Source organism: Pimephales promelas, chromosome 3 (assembly GCF_988280905.1).
Source record: "Pimephales promelas chromosome 3, fPimPro1.hap1.1, whole genome shotgun sequence".
NCBI lineage: Eukaryota > Metazoa > Chordata > Actinopteri > Cypriniformes > Leuciscidae > Pimephales > Pimephales promelas.
Window position 1 is genome coordinate 17768868 of NC_142771.1, and position 19414 is coordinate 17788281.

Genomic DNA, 19414 nt, shown 5'->3' on the forward strand with positions numbered 1-19414 from the left:
GCCTCTAGTCAGTTAACATACACTCACCGGCCACTTTATTAGGTACCCCATGCTAGTAACGGGTTGGACCCCCTTTTGCCTTCAGAACTGCCTCAATTCTTCGTGGCATAGATTCAACAAGGTGCTGGAAGCATTCCTCAGGGAGTTTGGTCCATATTGACATGATGGCATCACACAGTTGCCGCAGATTTGTCGGCTGCACATCCATGATGCGAATCTCCCGTTCCACCACATCCCAAAGATGCTCTATTGGATTGAGATCTGGTGACTGTGGAGGCCATTTGAGTACAGCGAACTCATTGTCATGTTCAAGAAACCAGTCTGAGATGATTCCAGCTTTATGACATGGCGCATTATCCTGCTGAAAGTAGCCATCAGAAGTTGGGTACATTGTGGTCATAAAGGGATGGACATGGTCAGCAACAATACTCAGGTAGGCTGTGGCGTTGCAACGATGCTCAATTGGTACCAAGGGGCCCAAAGAGTGCCAAGAAAATATTCCCCACACCATGACACCACCACCACCAGCCTGAACCGTTGATACAAGGCAGGATGGATCCATGCTTTCATGTTGTAGACGCCAAATTCTGACCCTACCATCCGAATGTCGCAGCAGAAATCGAGACTCATCAGACCAGGCAACGTTTTTCCAATCTTCTATTGTCCAATTTCGATTAGCTTGTGCAAATTGTAGCCTCAGTTTCCTGTTCTTAGCTGAAAGGAGTGGCACCCGGTGTGGTCTTCTGCTGCTGTAGCCCATCTGCCTCAAAGTTCGACGTACTGTGCGTTCAGAGTTTCTCTTCTGCCCACCTTGGTTGTAACGGGTGGTTATTTGAGTCACTGTTGCCCTTCTATCAGCTCGAACCAGTCTGGCCATTCTCCTCTGACCTCTGGCATCAACAAGGCATTTCCGCCCACAGAACTGCCGCTCACTGGATGTTTTTTTTTTTCGGACCATTCTCTGTGAACCCTAGAGATGATTGTGCGTGAAAATCCCAGTAGATTATCAGTTTCTGAAATACTCAGACCAGCCCTTCTGGCACCAACAATCATGCCACGTTCAAAGTCACTCAAATCACCTTTCTTCCCCATACTGATGCTCGGTTTGAACTGCAGGAGATTGTCTTGACCATGTCTACATGCCTAAATGCACCGAGTTGCCGCCATGTGATTGGCTGCTTAGAAATTAAGTGTTAACGAGCAGTTGGACAGGTGTACCTAATAAAGTGGCCGGTGAGTGTAGTGTGATAGCGTAGAGCTACGTCACACGTAGGCTCACTATTGGCCGACGCTGGTCATGTGTGTGATGCGTGTGACGTACAACAACAGATCATACGCAGTTAAACTAGTAACCTTACCTGAGGTAAAGAGAGAAGAAAATGAATAGTTGAAGTAAAAGTCGTTATTTTTGTTGTTTTTTGCGCACACAAAGTGTTTGATAAACTTAAGATTGAGCCACTGTAGTCACTATTTTAACGATGTCTTTAATAACTTTTCGAAGCCAGCGAGTTTCAATTAATATTTTAATTTGTTTTCCGAAGATGAACGAAGGTCTTACGGAGTTGGAACAACATGAGGGTGAGTAAATACTGACAGGATTTTCATTTTTGGGTGAACTAACCCTTTAAGCACAGCATAGAAGCTAGTGGCTGTTTCATAACACTGTTATATTACAATGCAAAGAGCCCTTTAGAGCTCTCAGAGAATTTTATGGATGATCTAACTGTAAGATTCAACTCTGTCTGATCTGACTAGCAACAGCCGTGGCGTGATAAATCCTGTATATACGCTTTGTCAGCACAGCCTAGCTTAACCTAGCCCTGTGAGACACTGTGGAAAGAGAAGCAGAGAGAAAGAAAAAGAGAGTGAAAACATGTAGGCAACCACATAATCCTACGCACTTAACCCATCTTATCTCAGTGAGAAAACTGATTTATGGTGAGGCAGAAATTTTGTACCAGTGTATCTTTAGGCCTGAACTGCTAAAATGATAATTCTCCCATCTCATTTTCATTTAGCTCACAAAAACATTTAACAGACAAGCCAAATCTTCCAAACGTTTACGTGGCCGCCACTTTAAAACCTGCTTCTTACCCCCTAACCATCTGAGATCCAATATAACCAGGCACTAAACAGTAAGTATTTAAATGAACTACTCGTCTTGCACACTGTAGGTCACTTACTACTTACATACTACTAACCTACTATGGTAAGAAGTATGTAGTGACTAAAGGCCCCGATATACTCACGGCAAAGTTCTTTTTTGTTCTTCGCTTTGGGTTAAAACGAAGTTGGAAATACATGATCAGCGATATATTGTTAGCGAACATCCGACGCCTCCAACCTTGCTGAGAGTGACGTAAATAGAGAGATATGTAAATATGTGCTTCATGCTTCCCTCTCAATAACAAAATGAACACACAACAAAATTGAGAAAACCACAAACAGTTTCTTAAGAAACGCAACAGATCATAGCAACGTGGATATAGCACTTTACACAATAAATTGCTTAAAATCAAGAATCTTTACCCTATTGAAACATGAAAAACAAATGTCAGTATCTCGTTATATCTACTATAAGCTCTCCAGTGTGTTTATGTGTTCACTCGCAGACGTCAGACCTCGATGAACTGAACCGGAAAAGATTTCTACGCGAAAGAAGGTGGAGCCTCCGCGCACACCAGCCTATTACGTAATTGCCAGAATGTTAGTACAATTGTTTACCAGCTGAAGCAAACTCTTCCAGAAAGTTTGCTGTGGGAAGCTGTTTCGAACAAAACAAAAAACTCCAAACACGTTATTTGTCTGATTTTGTTCGAAAACATCACATGAGTTCGTTCTTCGATTTCGCTTGAAGTATATCGGACCTTAACACCATGCTACTGAAAAGTGGGTAACACTTTAGTTTAGGGTTTAATTCTCACTATTAATTGGCTGTTTATTACTACTTATAAAGAAAATATTAACACCTTATTCTGCATGACCATATTCTACATCCCTTAATCCTACCCAATTCCTAAACTTAACTACCTTACAAACTATTAGTAAGCAATAATTAGGAGTTTATTGAAGCAAAAATCATAGTTAATAGTAAAAATTATACCCTAATCTAAAGTGTGACCATCAGATCATGTATGTGCTGTTACCTGCAGCAATGTAGAACAGTCTCCAAAGTATTCTGGATCAATGTGCTCTGGCGTATCCTTCACAGCACTCGGAAAAGACTAGGAAAGATTGGGAATTGTGCTGTGAAATTACATCTAATACAGATTCAAAGTGATCTGTGTCCTGGTCCTGGCATACGTCCCACGCTTTGAAACATCCACCACACCACCAAACTGTACTTCCCAAAATGCCCTGGAGGACACAGAAGAGTACTTCAACCCAGTACAGAATGGATTTGCACATCCCTCATCCACAAAAGAACAGACGAGGCACTAGAGACGTCTTTCAAACGCACAGAGAAATGCAGATTACAGATCCAAGCACATACACACACACACACACAGTTCCTCTCGCTCTGCTGACACTGCTGAGTGGGCGAGAAATACTGATAGGGAGGGATCATGTAGGTGACTATGTGATTGTGTGTGTCTGTTTGCCCACAGTAGTGTAGGTGTTAAAATTTCAGTGATCAAGTGACTAAATGTGGGAGAGTATGTGTCAGATTTGGCTTTGATTTCCCTGCAGTATTCTCATTTCTACAGTTACAAAATTCATTAAGCTCATCCGGTGATCAATTATCAAAGATTGCCACAGAAATCATACTCACACGTCAAGGAAGCCACAAAGGTGAAAAAGTCAATGAGACCCGAATCATCACTCTGGTGACATGACAGACGGGGCACGTTGTCACCAGCGTCACTGCTACCCTTCGCTTTAATGAAAGACCCAAGACGGAAATGAAGTCCTACAGGCTCCACAAAGTTGTCAAAATCTTGTCATGAATTTGAATCTGTTGGGGTATTTCCTTTGAGCTTATCAGGGGTCCATTCCTAAAGATCTCCCATCCCGGACGAGACCCCAAAATCTGTCAGCACAACCCAAAATCCTCAGGACCTTGTAGTTCACCTCTGTGGGTTCAAAGAATCCACATCCCAACACAGTCAAATCAAGATGCATGGTAAGTAACTGAAGAAATTGGAGTCCAGCTCAATGAAAAAAAATGAGAAAAAGACAGGAAAAATGCTTAGACGAGTGATGCTGAGAAGAGAGAGTGTTATCTGCAGTCTTGAGGGCGACTGCCAGGTACCGGCGCATGCGCCAAGATCATTCATCCCCCTGATACACACACACACACACACACACAAATGTTCACTCATCAGCGAGGCGGACAGACGCACCCTCCTCCTCCTCCTCTTTTCTCTTTTTCTCCCACTCGATAGCAGCTATTCAGCTGTAGCTCTCAAACTTTTTTTCCCTGTTCAGATTCTCTTAACCTCTCTTGTGTGTTCTGCCTGTTGTGTTGAAAAGAGTCTCTACACTTTTTTTCACATTCTTGTACAGAACACAATGGCTTTGTTCATACAGACAGCAAAATTCTGATTTTTTGGAACATCTGAATCAATTCTGTTAACTGATCTTGTTCAGAGTCTTGTTCACACACACACATACATACATTCATACAGTATACATATAATATAATAAAATGATTGTTATTACATTACACACTTCTACTAGCTGTGAAAAGTCCATTGTATGTTTAAACTTGTCTTGAGGTGGATTATAAAACATCTTTGCCAGAATTCAAAAGGCCAGACAATAGATTCGGCTGAAACTGCTGAGGTATTTATCTAACGTTCAAGTTCCTCTGAGTGGACAAAAGTGTTGCAGTCACTGCACCACTGATAAGGACAAAGTGCTTAACTACAGTGTATGTACAGCATGTCTGTGTATGAGTGTATACTTATCTATACTTTGAGCTGGAGCTTATACATTTGTCCACAGAAGTGAGCTGAATTTGACAAAAACATAAACACTTCTTAAACACATAATTTAATTTATAAGCTTAAAAAAAAAACCCCAGGGCTGCACCCTCATTCACCATTCACCACCTTAGTCCACTAATAGTGTATGTACCCACATTGAGTAATTGTAGCCAGTGGTTTAGATCAAAGGTCTTCAACCCTACTCCTGGAGTTTATATTAAACCAGCTTCAGTCTGTGATTTTCAAGAGATCTTGAAGAGCTTGACTAGCTGGTTCAGGTGTGTTAGTGTTGGAGTATGCATGGCAGTGTGGGCCTCAAGGAGCAGGGTTGAAGACCTATGGTTTAGATAATGGATTGACGGATGATTCCGCTACAGGCGCCACCATCTGGTCAGACGCAGGAGTTCATTTGACATGTGACTTTCACAGTGGATAAGTATTTATAGCCGTTGAGCATACATGTACACTCGTTATCGCGGTGCATTGTGGGATTGAATGAGTGCACTCGATAACGTCCACAACAAATGGTTGTCCACTCAAATAGTGCCCCATATAATGGTCAAGATAAGGGAGACATCCAAATGGTCAGTTGTTGGTATGCCTTCAGGAACAAGGATTGGAAGCACTGGGTTAGTCTATAGTATTCATAATTAGCTCTACATAATTATATCTACATAAGTTAAAGCATCTGTGTGTGTGTGTGTGTGTGTGTGAGAGAGAGAGAGAGAGAGAGAGAGAGAGAGAGAGAGAGAGAGAGAGAGAGAGAGAGAGAGAGAGAATAAGTGGGTGGGAAAACATTATACCTTCTAATCAGACTGTCAACAGACTACATGACCAAGAGTTTATACACCCCTTATAATTAGCAGGTTTAGCTATGGAATAGTATAGTATTTTTGTAAAACATTCATACCTACACACATACAATAACAGATAACAGGCATACATGCACACATGAAAGTATAGCAAGCAAAAATGTAAGTACACGTGCAGTGACAAGACACTACAATCAATCAAATATGCATACTGTGAAAGCTGTCTGTCCTTTAATTTAAAGATTTAAGTATATAAAAATGAAACAAAGAGTCAAAGTACATACTGAAATGATTTTATAAACTGAAACAAATGTCATTGCTTATTTAGCTTGATTTGTGGCTCTCTGATCTCTGGCTCTTTGTAGCAATCTCCCACCCAAACATGTGCGCCTAATTCAAATGTGTAAAGTAGAGCATGAGATAAGAATGTCAAAGAACTGGATACATTTCTTTTTTTTTTCCTTCAATACCTCCCTTCGTTGAAATCAAGAACAATGAGAGACTCTAAAATAAGGATGTACACTACAATGAGAACAGGTTCTTCAAGACGGACTGGAGTCATTGAAGGACGAGGAGCCCTCCATGACCCTCCAGCAAAGTCCAGATGAGATTGATGGACCTCTTTATGAGAGGACCAGCAAACAGGTAACCAAAGTGTAGCCAAATCTGGCAGTGGAAGGACATTCCAGAAGGTTCATTCTGGACTATTCCAGTAGGACCATGTGCATCAGGTATCTGCCAGAATCAATGAAATAGAATTATTACGAATTATTTGTTGGTCCTCAAACCAACAAAGGTACAATAATATATTATATAGTCTATTTTTTTTAAATATCAAAACAATGTGCTGCGTTACCCTAAATAATGTATTCCATAGCTTACATTGGTTTTTGGCATCAATCCTGAACCAAATTTGACCAATTAAAATGAACAGAAATCACTTTCACCATACATTATCCAAATGTTCCAATATTAGCATTCATCAAGCATGTATGAAGTAACCTCTATATAAATAATTAAACTAATCAAATCAACCACAACCAAGTCTGGTCAAATTCTGCCAGCGAAAATGACACACTAGAGGCAAAATATCGCCTGCGGTTCATTTCCAGGATTGCATCATATTTAAACCACACAGGGCTCATGGGTCAGAGCTGCTGGCAGCTGTTTGAGACTGTTAGGATTCTGCTCACGATGTTTGAGGGTCTAGAGGCTAACCATCAATCGCCCTGCGACGCGTGTTTTTTCTCCAATGTGGAGCTCAGTTCCTCTGCTGTGCTCTGTAAGTTGCTGGCTGTGCAGATCTAATTTATGGCAAATATATTCAGCTGAGACTAGAGCTGCATTTGCATCTAGCTGAATACTAACAGAAAAAAGAAGGCAGAAAGGAATGAAAAAAATGACACCAGTGACTTCATAGGCACTCCACATATGTAGCACTGCAGGATACGAAGAGACATGCGGAGTGAAGAGAGTTATTACTGTATGACAAAACCTTGTGGAAATCCTCCAGTCAAAAGACGAGATCAAAGACGAGTACAAAAATACATGTGTCATAGAAAACAGACGAACCCACAGGCCTCACAACAACAGGACACATCTTCTGCATGGATTGAGAATTGATGTCTAGGCACGTAATGAATTTGAAGGGAACAACTGAGCTTGGAGCAAATCCAAATCCCAAGTCTACGGCGCCCGGTTCATTCCTTTGCGGTGTTCGCATATCACACTTTTCAGCTGCCACTCAGGTGTGAGGTACAGTACTGTATGTATTATTACTTTGATAGCACAAGAGCCTCAACAGATGATTTAAATGGTTCGGCTCAACTGTAAAACATTTGAGGATTTAAAATAAAAGGGAAAATACTAATAACTTCAAGAATTAAATCAAACATCCTAAAGCCATAAAGGTAAATTCCAAAGAAAGAGAGAATTATATTGCATGCTTATTGTACAGTAAATCCAACTCAAATCACTTGCTTAAAATAAAAAAAAATAATTTAACTTTTGATATGTTCCTCAAAACTTGAATAACTTGTTTTCCTTTGGAACACAATGGCTCTTTTCTGTACAACAAAAATGCATGGAGATCCAGCTCAGTTTCAACTGAGCAAAAAAAAAACAACTAGAGTAGTTGTGATCACTTGCACCCCTAAAAGCAAAAATATTTTATATATATATATATATATATATATATATACATACTATAATGTATATAACATATAATATAATGTATATAAAAATATAATGTATATAACTTATAAAATAAGAGAATAACTCAACTACAACAAAGTAGCAAAAGGCACTTGGGTTCTGGTTCAAATGGTTCAATGAATTGTTTTAGTGAATCAGTTCACTGAAAAGCATTTGAATGAACAGTTCAGCTAAAACGAATCGCAGTAATTGTATTCAAACACAAAGTTCAGTGTAGTGTTAGCAATTACAACAAAGTGAGTTTTTTTTTGTCTGAATGTCTTCGAACCATCAACTTGATTCTATATCTTCCATACAGCTTCTTACTTTCATTTAACATTAAAGATTTTAACAAATGTAATTTGCTTAATGAGGCTCTCATTGCAGCTTCTATATAGTTTCTAATTCTACGTAGTACTGTCCTGTCTTTCTTTCAATGGGGCCATTCAAATGACTTTACATTTATCTAAACCTGTGACCGTAATGACACCCTAAACTACACTGGAATAAATCTAAATTGGCCCCTTCAAGATCTGGAGTCCCTGAAGAGAAAATGACTCAAGAGGCGTCAGCAAAGTAGCACGAATTTCAACCACAGTCTGAGGACATGGACTAAAGACAGGAGGTCTTTCTGGGAAGTGTGAGGTCCCTTTGATACACAGCTCACTGGGATGAATGGCTGATCTGTTGGGTGAGTCAGACTTGCCACTTGTTTGACTTAATTTTTATGGGAGATTCAGACAGACCTGGGGTATGGAGGGGAAGTCAAGTATGTGTATGTTTAAGTGGATGTACATGCTGTGTGTGTAAAACAAAAGTTTGCAGCCATGGACGTCCTTGCAGTCGCAGAGCCACACTTCTACCACAACCCTGAAACTGCTCTACAACTGCAGTCTCCCTCTGGCATGTCTGAGCTCTCAGGCCTGTTTCACACAACACACACAAGTAGCATGCAAGTGAAGCGGCAGTGTGACTGCAACAGCAGGTTCTCGTGATTTCACACTGACAGGGTTTCTTCTGTGTAACAGACGTGACTTCTGGGTAACTACATTGAGTGTGGACTTTATAATGTCCTTACATTATAACATGTTTATAAGGGGCTGTCCATTGACAACTATTAAAAACTTGATCGTTGTGAAATCATATATATATATACACTTTTTTCATTTATTTTAAAATCTTACAGACCCAAAACTTTTAAACGATAGTATATCATTAATATAAAAACTAAAAACAATATATCGTCTTGCTATACTAGCAGATTTTTTTTGTAAACAAATAAAAAAATTCCACCGCAGTTAAGACAAAATAGATGTATATTCAAGATACAGCACCCCAGTGCTAAAAATGCTGTAACCTGTTAATATAAGCGTTCTCAGGTGTGAAACATGCCTTAAGCGGAGAAGAAAAAGATGAAGATAGTAAACAGACAGCAAGACAGGATACACACATTCTTTTCCAGCTCTGCTAAACCATTCACCATTTAAATTTCATCTGGCTCGGTTAAATTGCAGATTCCTCATTTCACTTCAACAGTAGCTTCTGACTATGTAATCTCCTCAACACAAGGCTAAAATCTCTCTGAGAGCTAAACACACACATATTCCCATTCTCAAAAATGCTAGACAGAGCATGAACGGAATGGGATCTCGAGGCGTGATAGTGCACAGCTTTGACATTGTTAGTTAGCCTGTAGCTTGCTAGATTCTCCCTAAGCTATTCTATAAAAAAAAAATAATACAATGTTTGTAGTAGATTCTAAATTATGTTTACAATTCGTGAGAACCAGACAGTGTAGATGAGAGTGGGGTAAGCTGTGCCACTTTTTCTAGGGTTGTCTACAGTGTAAAACTAAGGGAAAAAAAAGTGATGCATTGACGCATTTTGATCAACGTTATTGGTTAACTTGGTCATGCTGAGGAGCATTAAATATGGGAATAAATGGGAAAGAGATTTTAAATAAAAATACTATGAATGTATGAATAAATATAAAAATGAAACTTTTAATTTGCTGCAAACTATTCACATTTTCATATATGAGCCAAAAAGGGTTTCATACAGAATATTTGAACATACTTTACCCCAAAGCTACCATTTTAGCAAAAATGGTTAATTTAATCATACATCTTTAGCTAAATCATTTGCTTGACTGTCTAATTGGTATTTATATCTACACTTGAAAAAGGAATAAATTAGCTTTTTATAAGATTTAACTGATATAAGATAGAAAAACTGCTTTATTTTTATGTCTGGATGTAATAATAAACTTACTTGACTATTTTCTATAAAATACAGTAGCCATCTGACAGATATGATCGAATGAAAATTAAAGAAGAGCACAGCTGTAACACAAAAACACATCCAGTAAACAAACTCTTACATGGTTACAAATTCCTACTTCACATGACACATTAAAGGCACATCCTGGGGTCTGGTTGTTCTTGGGAAGCTTTCGATATTAAAACTCAACCTACCACTGTTTCGATTCTTACGGTTGGATTTGCCGCCAAGCAGCATCTTCAGACTGTTCCTGAACATGACTGCACAGATCTGGACCGGGCTATAGAGAAATCTGCAGAGAGAGGGGGAAAATAAAGCATTTTGAGAAACACAAGCAAAAACACCTGAATAAATTAATGGAAACATTGAAAACAATTACCTGCCCTGTATAAATAGAACTAATAATCATAAAAAAACATTCTACTGGTTTCTACTACTAATAAAAAAGATGCTGCAAAAACATTGAGCAACAAAACAGTTGCCACTATTGTTCTATATAAAAAAAAAAATCTGTAAGATCTGTAACAACACCCACAAATCACTTCCTAGCCCCTTTAGTCACCAACACAGATTCCCACAACGTGTGATCTCTTTAAAAATGCAGTTCGACTGGAGATGTTCGCCGTACGTTGGCTCTGAAGTCTAGACAAAGAGTTATTGAGGGGATTTTTGGAAGCCTGTGATTATATGTTTCAGGTACACAGAGCCTTCAGCCTGCTGGAACACTACAGCTGATAATGAGTTTCATTCGTGGGATTCGTCATTCTTCACTGGATTATTTTAGGTCTCACTCAACACCCACATTACAGAGGGATCACACCCTGATGCTGCTAATTACCACTTCATGTATGAGCTAAGAGTGTGTGTGTGTGTGTGTGTGTGTATATATGTGTGAAAGAGCACAAGATAGAGACACACTTTGTTCTGCTACTGAAGCTGATGTTGGAAGTGGAAATCAATGAAATGACTTTGGTGGGTCTGCAGCTGAATCCACATATATGAAGAGAGCATGTATGGAATAGAATGTTGGGAATTGACATCCCAATACAGTTTGCAACATTTCCTGATCTTTTTTGGCAAAAAGGCCAAACTCATAATAAAGAACACAACAGAGTATGTAAAGTAGTCTAGCAAAGCAGTAGTCCAAAAAACAAGTACCGTACTTATGGAACATACATAGAGACAGGTAGAACTATAAATACAGAGATAGACAGAATGACAGACATGGGTACATATACAAGTAATAGTAATAGATAGAGAGAGATAGAGATAGAGAGAGAGAGAGAGAGAGAGAGAGAGAGAGAGAGAGAGAGAGAGAGAGATAGAGACATGAACTTTGAATCCCCTGCACTCAAGTATACCATGTACTCAGTTTCTTCATTTTACAGTATTAATTTGGGCCTCCACACCTTCAGAAGTGATCTTGGCAGAGGTCACACACAAATGAGAAACACATGTCCTAGTGCCTAGTGGGGGATTGTGTGTATGTGCACACATGCATTTCAGATCAGCAGCGACGGGCAGATTTCCTTCTTTTCTAGCACTCGGTGGACCCATTTGCTGAACCAGAATTGGTATATGTTTACAAATATGATGGGGCCACATTTGGCAGAAAGCAAAAAGTATGTAAAATTGACTCAGTTTGGGTCGAGGGGTCACAAATATTTGAATAGTATTGAAGATATTGTCAGAAATAATATTTGTTTTATCCATTGGTGACTTTGTCTGAAACTCAATCTGTATGCTTTAACGTCCTGCCGCCCCTTCTCACTTCTGCTGCATCTGTCTGGTCATGAAAAAAAAAATCTCTTCACCTGCTAGAAAGGAGCAATGAAATGTTAACACTGCTGTACAACTGAAAAGCTTGTCCCTTTTTCCCAAAGAAAATCAGCTAATCTGAGATTCAAGTATAGGACCTCTTACAGTTTATGAAACAGAACTACCTCTAGAACAACTAAGCACTCTCAAATGATTGAGCTCAGAGTTAAATGTAGATTAAATGTTGATGGGTGTACAAAGAGGACAAGATGAGAACCCTTCAAGTTTGGAGACCAAATGAGCAGTTTGAGCATTGCTATCCACAAATTCTAAATGTTTTTTTCCCAAACTGATATGCTTATATGATACAATTTTATAACATGGTAGACTATTCTTGGAGCTGTTTTACTCCCGAGTTTCAATTTTCCCATTCCAGTATTTTTATTTTATTTTATTTTATGTAACAAAAATGTTAAACTTATCAATTGCAGCAGAAAAACAAAGTAGAAAAAAGTCAAGACAAGATGGATAGAGAGCGAGAAGGGGAGTGCAACAGTTTCTGAATAAAGATGCGAGAGGAAGAACAGGATGACCTTAACCTGAGGCTGTGCTTCTGTCAGCTGATGAAGAACAGAGACGACGTAACTCAGCGTTTTTGCCGAGTGAACCGTGCCTAAGCATGAGAGTGACGAGACTAACGTTATTTCCCCAAAGCAGTCTTTGATACTTGGACATGCGCTTTAATGAGGTCCTGATGTCTGTAGAAAAGCTGACACACAATCTAATGAGAGACTTTGATTGAAAGTTGGGAAAGTGAAAAATGACATCTGCAGTGGAGCAGTAGAAGGATTTATCAATCTTTTTTTAATAATGCTGAAGTCTGCGGACAGCTAGCAAAGCTGGAAACAGCTCTTAAACCTTGATCAGTTACGAAACATGCAAGAACGGATAGCCTTTCAAGTTACCATTAAATTCGAACTTATTTGATTATCTTCAAGTGCGATAACTGAATATGGATGAATACAAATGAGAATTAAACTAACTAAAAATACAGCATTAAAAACAAACAAGCAATCAAAATATAATAATAACATTGTTTGGAATTGTGGAAACATTTTTAAACAAAAAAAATTAAGGATGCACTGATATAAAATATTGGCCGATACTGATAATTCTTTAAATATGAAAGTGGAAAACCGATATATCAGCCAATAAATCTAATCCAAATTTGTATACAATTTTTGAGAGCCTGATTACAAAAACCTTACCATAATATCCATGTCCCAAGCTCACAATTCTAATGATGTTCTTATTATAATTGTATGTTAATGACAGACTTGCACATGTCGCACTTAATTGTATTTTCCTTTGTTGAAGTGATTCCAATCATATTTTAAGCAATTCAAAACCATCATGGTGAACAGTTCAAAGCTGAAGGGATCAATATGATTTAGCTGTGCTTTGCTCTTTTTCATTTGTCTGAGAGCTAAACAATAGCAGTGAGATGAATGACACACTCCTAAAGAGTGCCAGAAATCGGACAGTCCTGGCGTGCCAAAGCCAAATGTTCAGCTTTGTTGTGTGTGTGTCCACCGTTAATCCTCCCTAGCTGAGGGAGCCCTGAGTGAGATTGTCCAACTGGATTACTAGGACAAGGAGGTCTGACAACACAGAGGGGGACAGACAAAATAAAAAAAAAAGATTAAAATAAATAAATAAATAAATTGGTGGAAAAAAGACAAGTATTATTCTGTGTTGTCCCTTAAAAAAATAAAATAAAAAAAATAAAAATAAATAAATAATATATTATATATATATATATATATATATATATATACACATATACAGTATATATGAAGAGTTCAGATGCAAAAGCCTCTAAATGCCATTTGAAATTTTCTTCTTTAATGATAATTTTTAATCAAACTTGTATATTTAAGTTCAGTAATTTCACTTAAATGGCAATGATAATTACCTATTAATTGTTATTTAAGTGAAGTTACTGAACTTAAATATACAAGTTTGATAAAAATTTCAAATGGCATTTAGAGGCTTTTGCATCTGAACTCTTCATATATATATATATATATATATATATATATATACCGTATATAGGTAACTAAAGGCACCAGGGTTGCGGTGCCACCGGCTTGGGCCCATCATCGCTGCTCGCAGCTATATATCTCAATTATCTTTCAATCAACATTCGCATCTATTCTGAGCAGATACTGGATGGTCATTACATTTCCATTGCAAAGGCATTACATGCCTTTGATGTGAGAGACCCGGGTTTGAATCCACTGTGAGACACCAATGTGCCCCTGAGCAAGACACTTAGCCTTAGTTGCTCCAGAGGCGTGCGACCTCTGACATATATAGCAATTGTAAGTAGCTTTGGATAAAAAAGCGTCAGTTAAATGAGTACATGTAAATGTTTCTTAAAATAGCTATTTTCATTTCTACAGGGCATCAGTGTCCCTTTGAGTCCCTTGATTTCTGTCTGTCTCTGGATTATTCATGAGAAATCGAGTGCAGCACCTGACCAGGTTATTTTTGCCCATCACTCTGAAATCAGACCCCAAGGAAAAAAAAGATTGTGTGTGAGCCAGAGAGATGTTTTAACCTCTAAAATTGTGTAACAAACAGAATACATTCTCTTTGCTTTCCTTTACCTAATCCCAGGATTCAAAATGTCCCTGCATTGTGAGAATTTAGCACATTTGCCAAATTTGTGTGTATTAGTATTTGTTTTACTGCCTTATCCTGTTTTTTTTTAGTATATAAATCATTATATTAATTTTTTTTTTACTAATGAGCATCATTATTAGCATTTTCACTGAGAATGATAAGTCCAGAGTCCAGACACATTAAGGTAATGAGAACTTAAAGGGTGGAAAAGTGACTTAGTTGTCATGAAAATGCAAATACAATTAGACGTAATGGTCTTTATAAATATATCAAACATTGATGCAGTTTTTTTGGAGTGTAATATGAATCTTGACAGCTTTTGTGATATTCAAGTTTAGAACAGGAAACCATCCATTAAAATCACCTCTGGGTGCTTCATAATAATGAGAGAGTATGAATTTTATTATGTCAAATAGCAAGACAGTGGAGGTACAGAAAGGGAAGCGGATGAGACACAAGCTATCATATAACACTAAGAATCCTCAGCAGTCAATTGGTCTCCTAGGACAGGTGTAAACATGCTTTTTAAGACACTTTAGCACAAAAGAGCTTCCCAAAGTCACATCTGAATGTATGTGAAGGCAATAATAGTGAGTGGATGAGCTAATGGTCCATCTCATTCTGGTTTCTAATCTGTCTATTCATCCTGACCGAGACCCTCAAACGCCCTCACTCTTTCCCCCACCATTTTCCACTAACCTGATGATTCTGCTGTTGCTATGCAACGTTCTGCTGTCGCTTAGTGAAGCATTAATTGGAGTGTTACATTTGAATACCGTCGTTATCGCTTCTCAGAATTGCTATGGCTGGCATATTTGCACTCAACTTTAAGATTTCACCACAGTGGATAAAATGGCATATTCAGTCCCTTCTTTTTTGAATCTGCTCACCATTACTTTGGGTATTATTTAAATAATACATACATAAAAACTAATATCAAAAGTCCTGTATGTATGTATGTATGTGTATAAAAATAAATCATGAGAACATGAACTTCATCACTACATTTGCAGTGATTATAAAATATTTTTCTTATTAACTCATGAAGAAGCCTAACGCAATATTTTCTAATAGCTAATATACTCTAATAGCTTTTCTAAATTTCTAATATACTCTAATAGCTTATCTTTCCCCACACATATGAACTGTGATCATGCACAACGAAAAAACGTGCTTAAATTAATAAATTAAGGAAATATATCAGCCTCTGCTGAACAGACTGATTGCAAAGTTAACCAATCACAGAAGAATTATCTGTGGTATAGTCAATTCGCCACATTCGAGCGTCTTCCGCGGTAAACGCCTCAATCGCGCCACAGGACATCCACGTAAACGCATCTTTACATTGACATCACTCGCGCCAGACGCTCAAGAGTGAGCAAGTAATCAAAGCAACTTTGCTTTAGCCTCAAATGAGTGCAACACTGTATCAACCATTCTCAGTGGTGTGACTGGGACACTAACTCTGCTAGTCATCATTGAAACAGATAATCAGATTGTGATATTTATTCCCGCTTCAGTAATATGCTGAATATGCTGCCGTCCTTTCGACACACAGCTCCACTGCCCAGCGGACCTGCAACCGTCTCGCTAATGTTGATAGGCTATTACTTGTGAGGTGCAACCAATCAGACGGGACATTGAGGTGAATGGTGATTACTGAGAGGCTGCGGCAACGAGCCAGCCAAAGTAGTTTTGTGATCAGTCTCGCCACTAGTGTAGTAGCACTGACCACTTTAAAAATAATTAGTAGGGCAGGGATACATTGACCAATGTATTGACCAACCACATTGGGGGGGATCCCACACAGTGGGAGTTCAGGAGATTTTCTTGACCAGGACCACACCTCTAAATACATTGAAGTAACTGTTATGTGATTGCTTGGTTAGATTATTTGCATTAATGAGAAATTGAACAGGTGTTCCTAATAATCCTTTAAGTGAGTGTGTGTGTGTGTGTGTGTGTGTATATAAATAGTACACGACTTTCCTGCTAGGTAGCCATCCCAAATCTACGTAAGCTTGGTTCAGGGATCAGTTGTAGCATGTTCTTGAGTGGCGCCGTCTTACTGAAATCTTGTTGTCCAGTCTTATTGAAAATATTTGATGGAATTTGAAGAAAGCTGTGGTAATGTGAAAACCAAACATTATCAGTGATAGAGAGGTGACAGAAACTTTTGGACTACTGTATCTCCCTGTATGTAGGGATTAGTCAGTCTCAGATTTGTAACAGTTATACTCACCATCAAGATCATATACAGGTAGGTCCTCTGACCAGAAACTCCTGACTGTCGCGAGGACTATAAACATTCGGGTGATGATGCTTTTTCAGTGTTGGCCCTGAAGGTCTTGAACAGTCTGCCTTTAGCATATCTCTGGCTTTTTTGCATGTGTCTCTAATTCTATTTGCTGATATAACATAATAGCTTCTTTATGAGTAGTTAGATGTATATGTTGTATAATATTATTCTTTTTGCAGATGTTTACGATTTGTACAGTATATTGGTCAAATATATGCTTTATAAATAAATTACCTGTGTTTGTGATGCTGTGTAAAACAGCAGGTGGTACAGTGTTCCTCAGATTGACCCTGCATGGCATCACCTCTGAAAAGCAATCGGCCAACTCTTTGGTTTCCTCCTGATTTGTATCCTAAAGGTCCTGCCAGGATCCATAATTTCCCTGACAGTTAGAGTGGGAAGTGGGCTGCGTTCCCTCACGGCAGCTGAGAGAGAGTAGACTGGAGCGCTGCCACATGCAGGATGGGTTTTCAGGACCACTAACCTGACTGGGATAGCTGGAACAGAATGAGCCCATCCTGCCCAATTACATTACATCCTCCCGCCCTCCCCTCATCCTACATTGTGTATCTCCTCTACTTCCAGTCACCTAATGAGGGCTCTGCGGTCATTGATTCCGTAGGGCTGGCAGTCTGATCAGAAAATGTTTTTAACCTTCAACGAATTGGAAACCATATTAGACCATATCTTCGTTTGTTGGCCAGACGAGTACTGCTCTCGGACTGAGCCCGGTTTTTCTTCTCCATTCTGTCACTTAATGGAGTTTGGGTTCCTTGTCACAGTCTCCTCTAGCTTGCTTAGTTGGAGACACTTAATATTCAACAACAATATTATTGATCTGACTTTACTGACACTGCTGTATGAGCTAGACAATAACCCAATTTTATGCAGAACTGCTTTAAAGATTAAATGAACTTCTAAAATTGAACTGAATCAACACTGAACTGACTTCGGCTGAACAACAGCCGAGATGTATGATTTTCCTGTTATCACTGTAACGCTACTGGCTGGGTAATTGTGGCTAAGGGTTGATCCATTTAAATTATTTGTGCTATTCCCATCTGAGCGACCTTCCGCTCAGCATTTTCCAAACTGAACACAGGAAGCTGTGTCACCACAATGCCAAAAATTCCCCTTCCTTTCAACGGAAACAATGGCACAATTTATAACCACTTCAATTCTCAAGCCTAAAAACAAAGAGAAAGTTCTGTGCAACATTATGTCATTAGCCATTTTGTAAATAGTCTCTAGTAGTAATAAGCAGATCTGTCCACCTCAAAGAGCATGCACAGAGAAGTCAAAATTAAACATGATTTAATGACTCGTGAATTTAAGTACACACTGATGGCCTAAGACACGAAACAAGCGGTTTGTGTGAGAAAACGAAAGCTATTTATATAGTTTTTAAAAAGAAATTTCCAAAAGATCTGAATCAGATGTCCAACTGAACCGAACCATGAACTGAACCATGTTCAACGTTACGCCGGAAGGAATCTCTCGCGCGTCTACGTCACACATTGTTTACACAGAGATTTCGGAAGTTTTACCTTTCACTAAACATATTTAGATATACGGTAAATCGCAAGACGATTTCGATACATCTAAATATGTTTAGTGAAAGGTAAAACTTCCGAAATCTCCATGTAAACATTGCGTGACGTAGACGAGCGAGACATCACTTCCGGCGTAACGTTGGACACGGTTCAGTTTGGTTCAGTTGGACATCTGATTCAGATCAGTTGGACATGGCTGTTAACAAGAGGTAAAAACAACATAAATACTGTTCGTTTTCTCACACAAACCGATCGTTTCGTGTCTTAGGCCATCAGTGTGTACTTAAATTCACGAGTCATTACATCATGTTTAATTTTGACTTCTCTGTGCATGCTCTTTGAGGTGGACCCCCTAAACCTGCATTATATGACTGACAGACAACACCGGTTTGACCGAAAAATGTCAAAATTGAAAATACTGTGGAAACAAAGACACCTACATCTTAGATGCCCTTGAGGCAAGCTAAAACATATAAAAATTTATATCAAAAATTAATTTCAAAATGAACTATCAAAAGTTTAGGGTCGGTAAGATTATTTGAAAATGTTTGTGAAAAGTCACCAAAACAAAAAACCCGTTGAATGGGATCTACGTATGAAGTCACATGGCCTCCCTTTAGCTGTTTGCTTCCAGACAGACCAACAAGCCTTAAAGTACATTCTCTGAACTGTCAAAACTCGCACTGAAACTTAAAGCCCTTCACATCAACGGTGAAAGGCGAGGAGACTCTGGCCAATTATTTTGACTGTGTGAATCAAAGTAAGAAGTGAAGCAGGGAATTCTTTGAAAAGCAGCGAGAACAAACGGGCAGGGCTCTTTTTGAAGATGTGTGGACTCTTTGATTTCAGGCTCTCCATTAAATCTGTTCAAGGCCTCGGCTGCGGAGACTGCAGATACAGCTG

The 19414-nt window shown here is 38.8% G+C and overlaps 1 protein-coding gene across 5 annotated transcripts in view; it reads right to left on the minus strand.

Annotated features, from left to right (window-relative positions):
- The window catches only part of tanc2a (tetratricopeptide repeat, ankyrin repeat and coiled-coil containing 2a), a 159462-nt gene that overhangs the window by 75606 nt on the left and 64442 nt on the right, over positions 1-19414 (minus strand). For 3 of the 5 annotated variants that reach the window (XM_089128397.1, XM_089128398.1, XM_039685800.2), the window contains one exon: positions 10408-10505. In XM_089128397.1, coding sequence (XP_088984523.1) covers positions 10408-10471 — 64 coding nt within the window. In that variant the 5' untranslated portion in view covers positions 10472-10505. Of the gene's footprint in view, positions 1-3146; positions 3358-3772; positions 4247-10407; positions 10506-19414 lie in introns of those variants that run through there. The other 2 variants (XM_089128400.1, XM_089128401.1) reach the window with 2 other exon arrangements.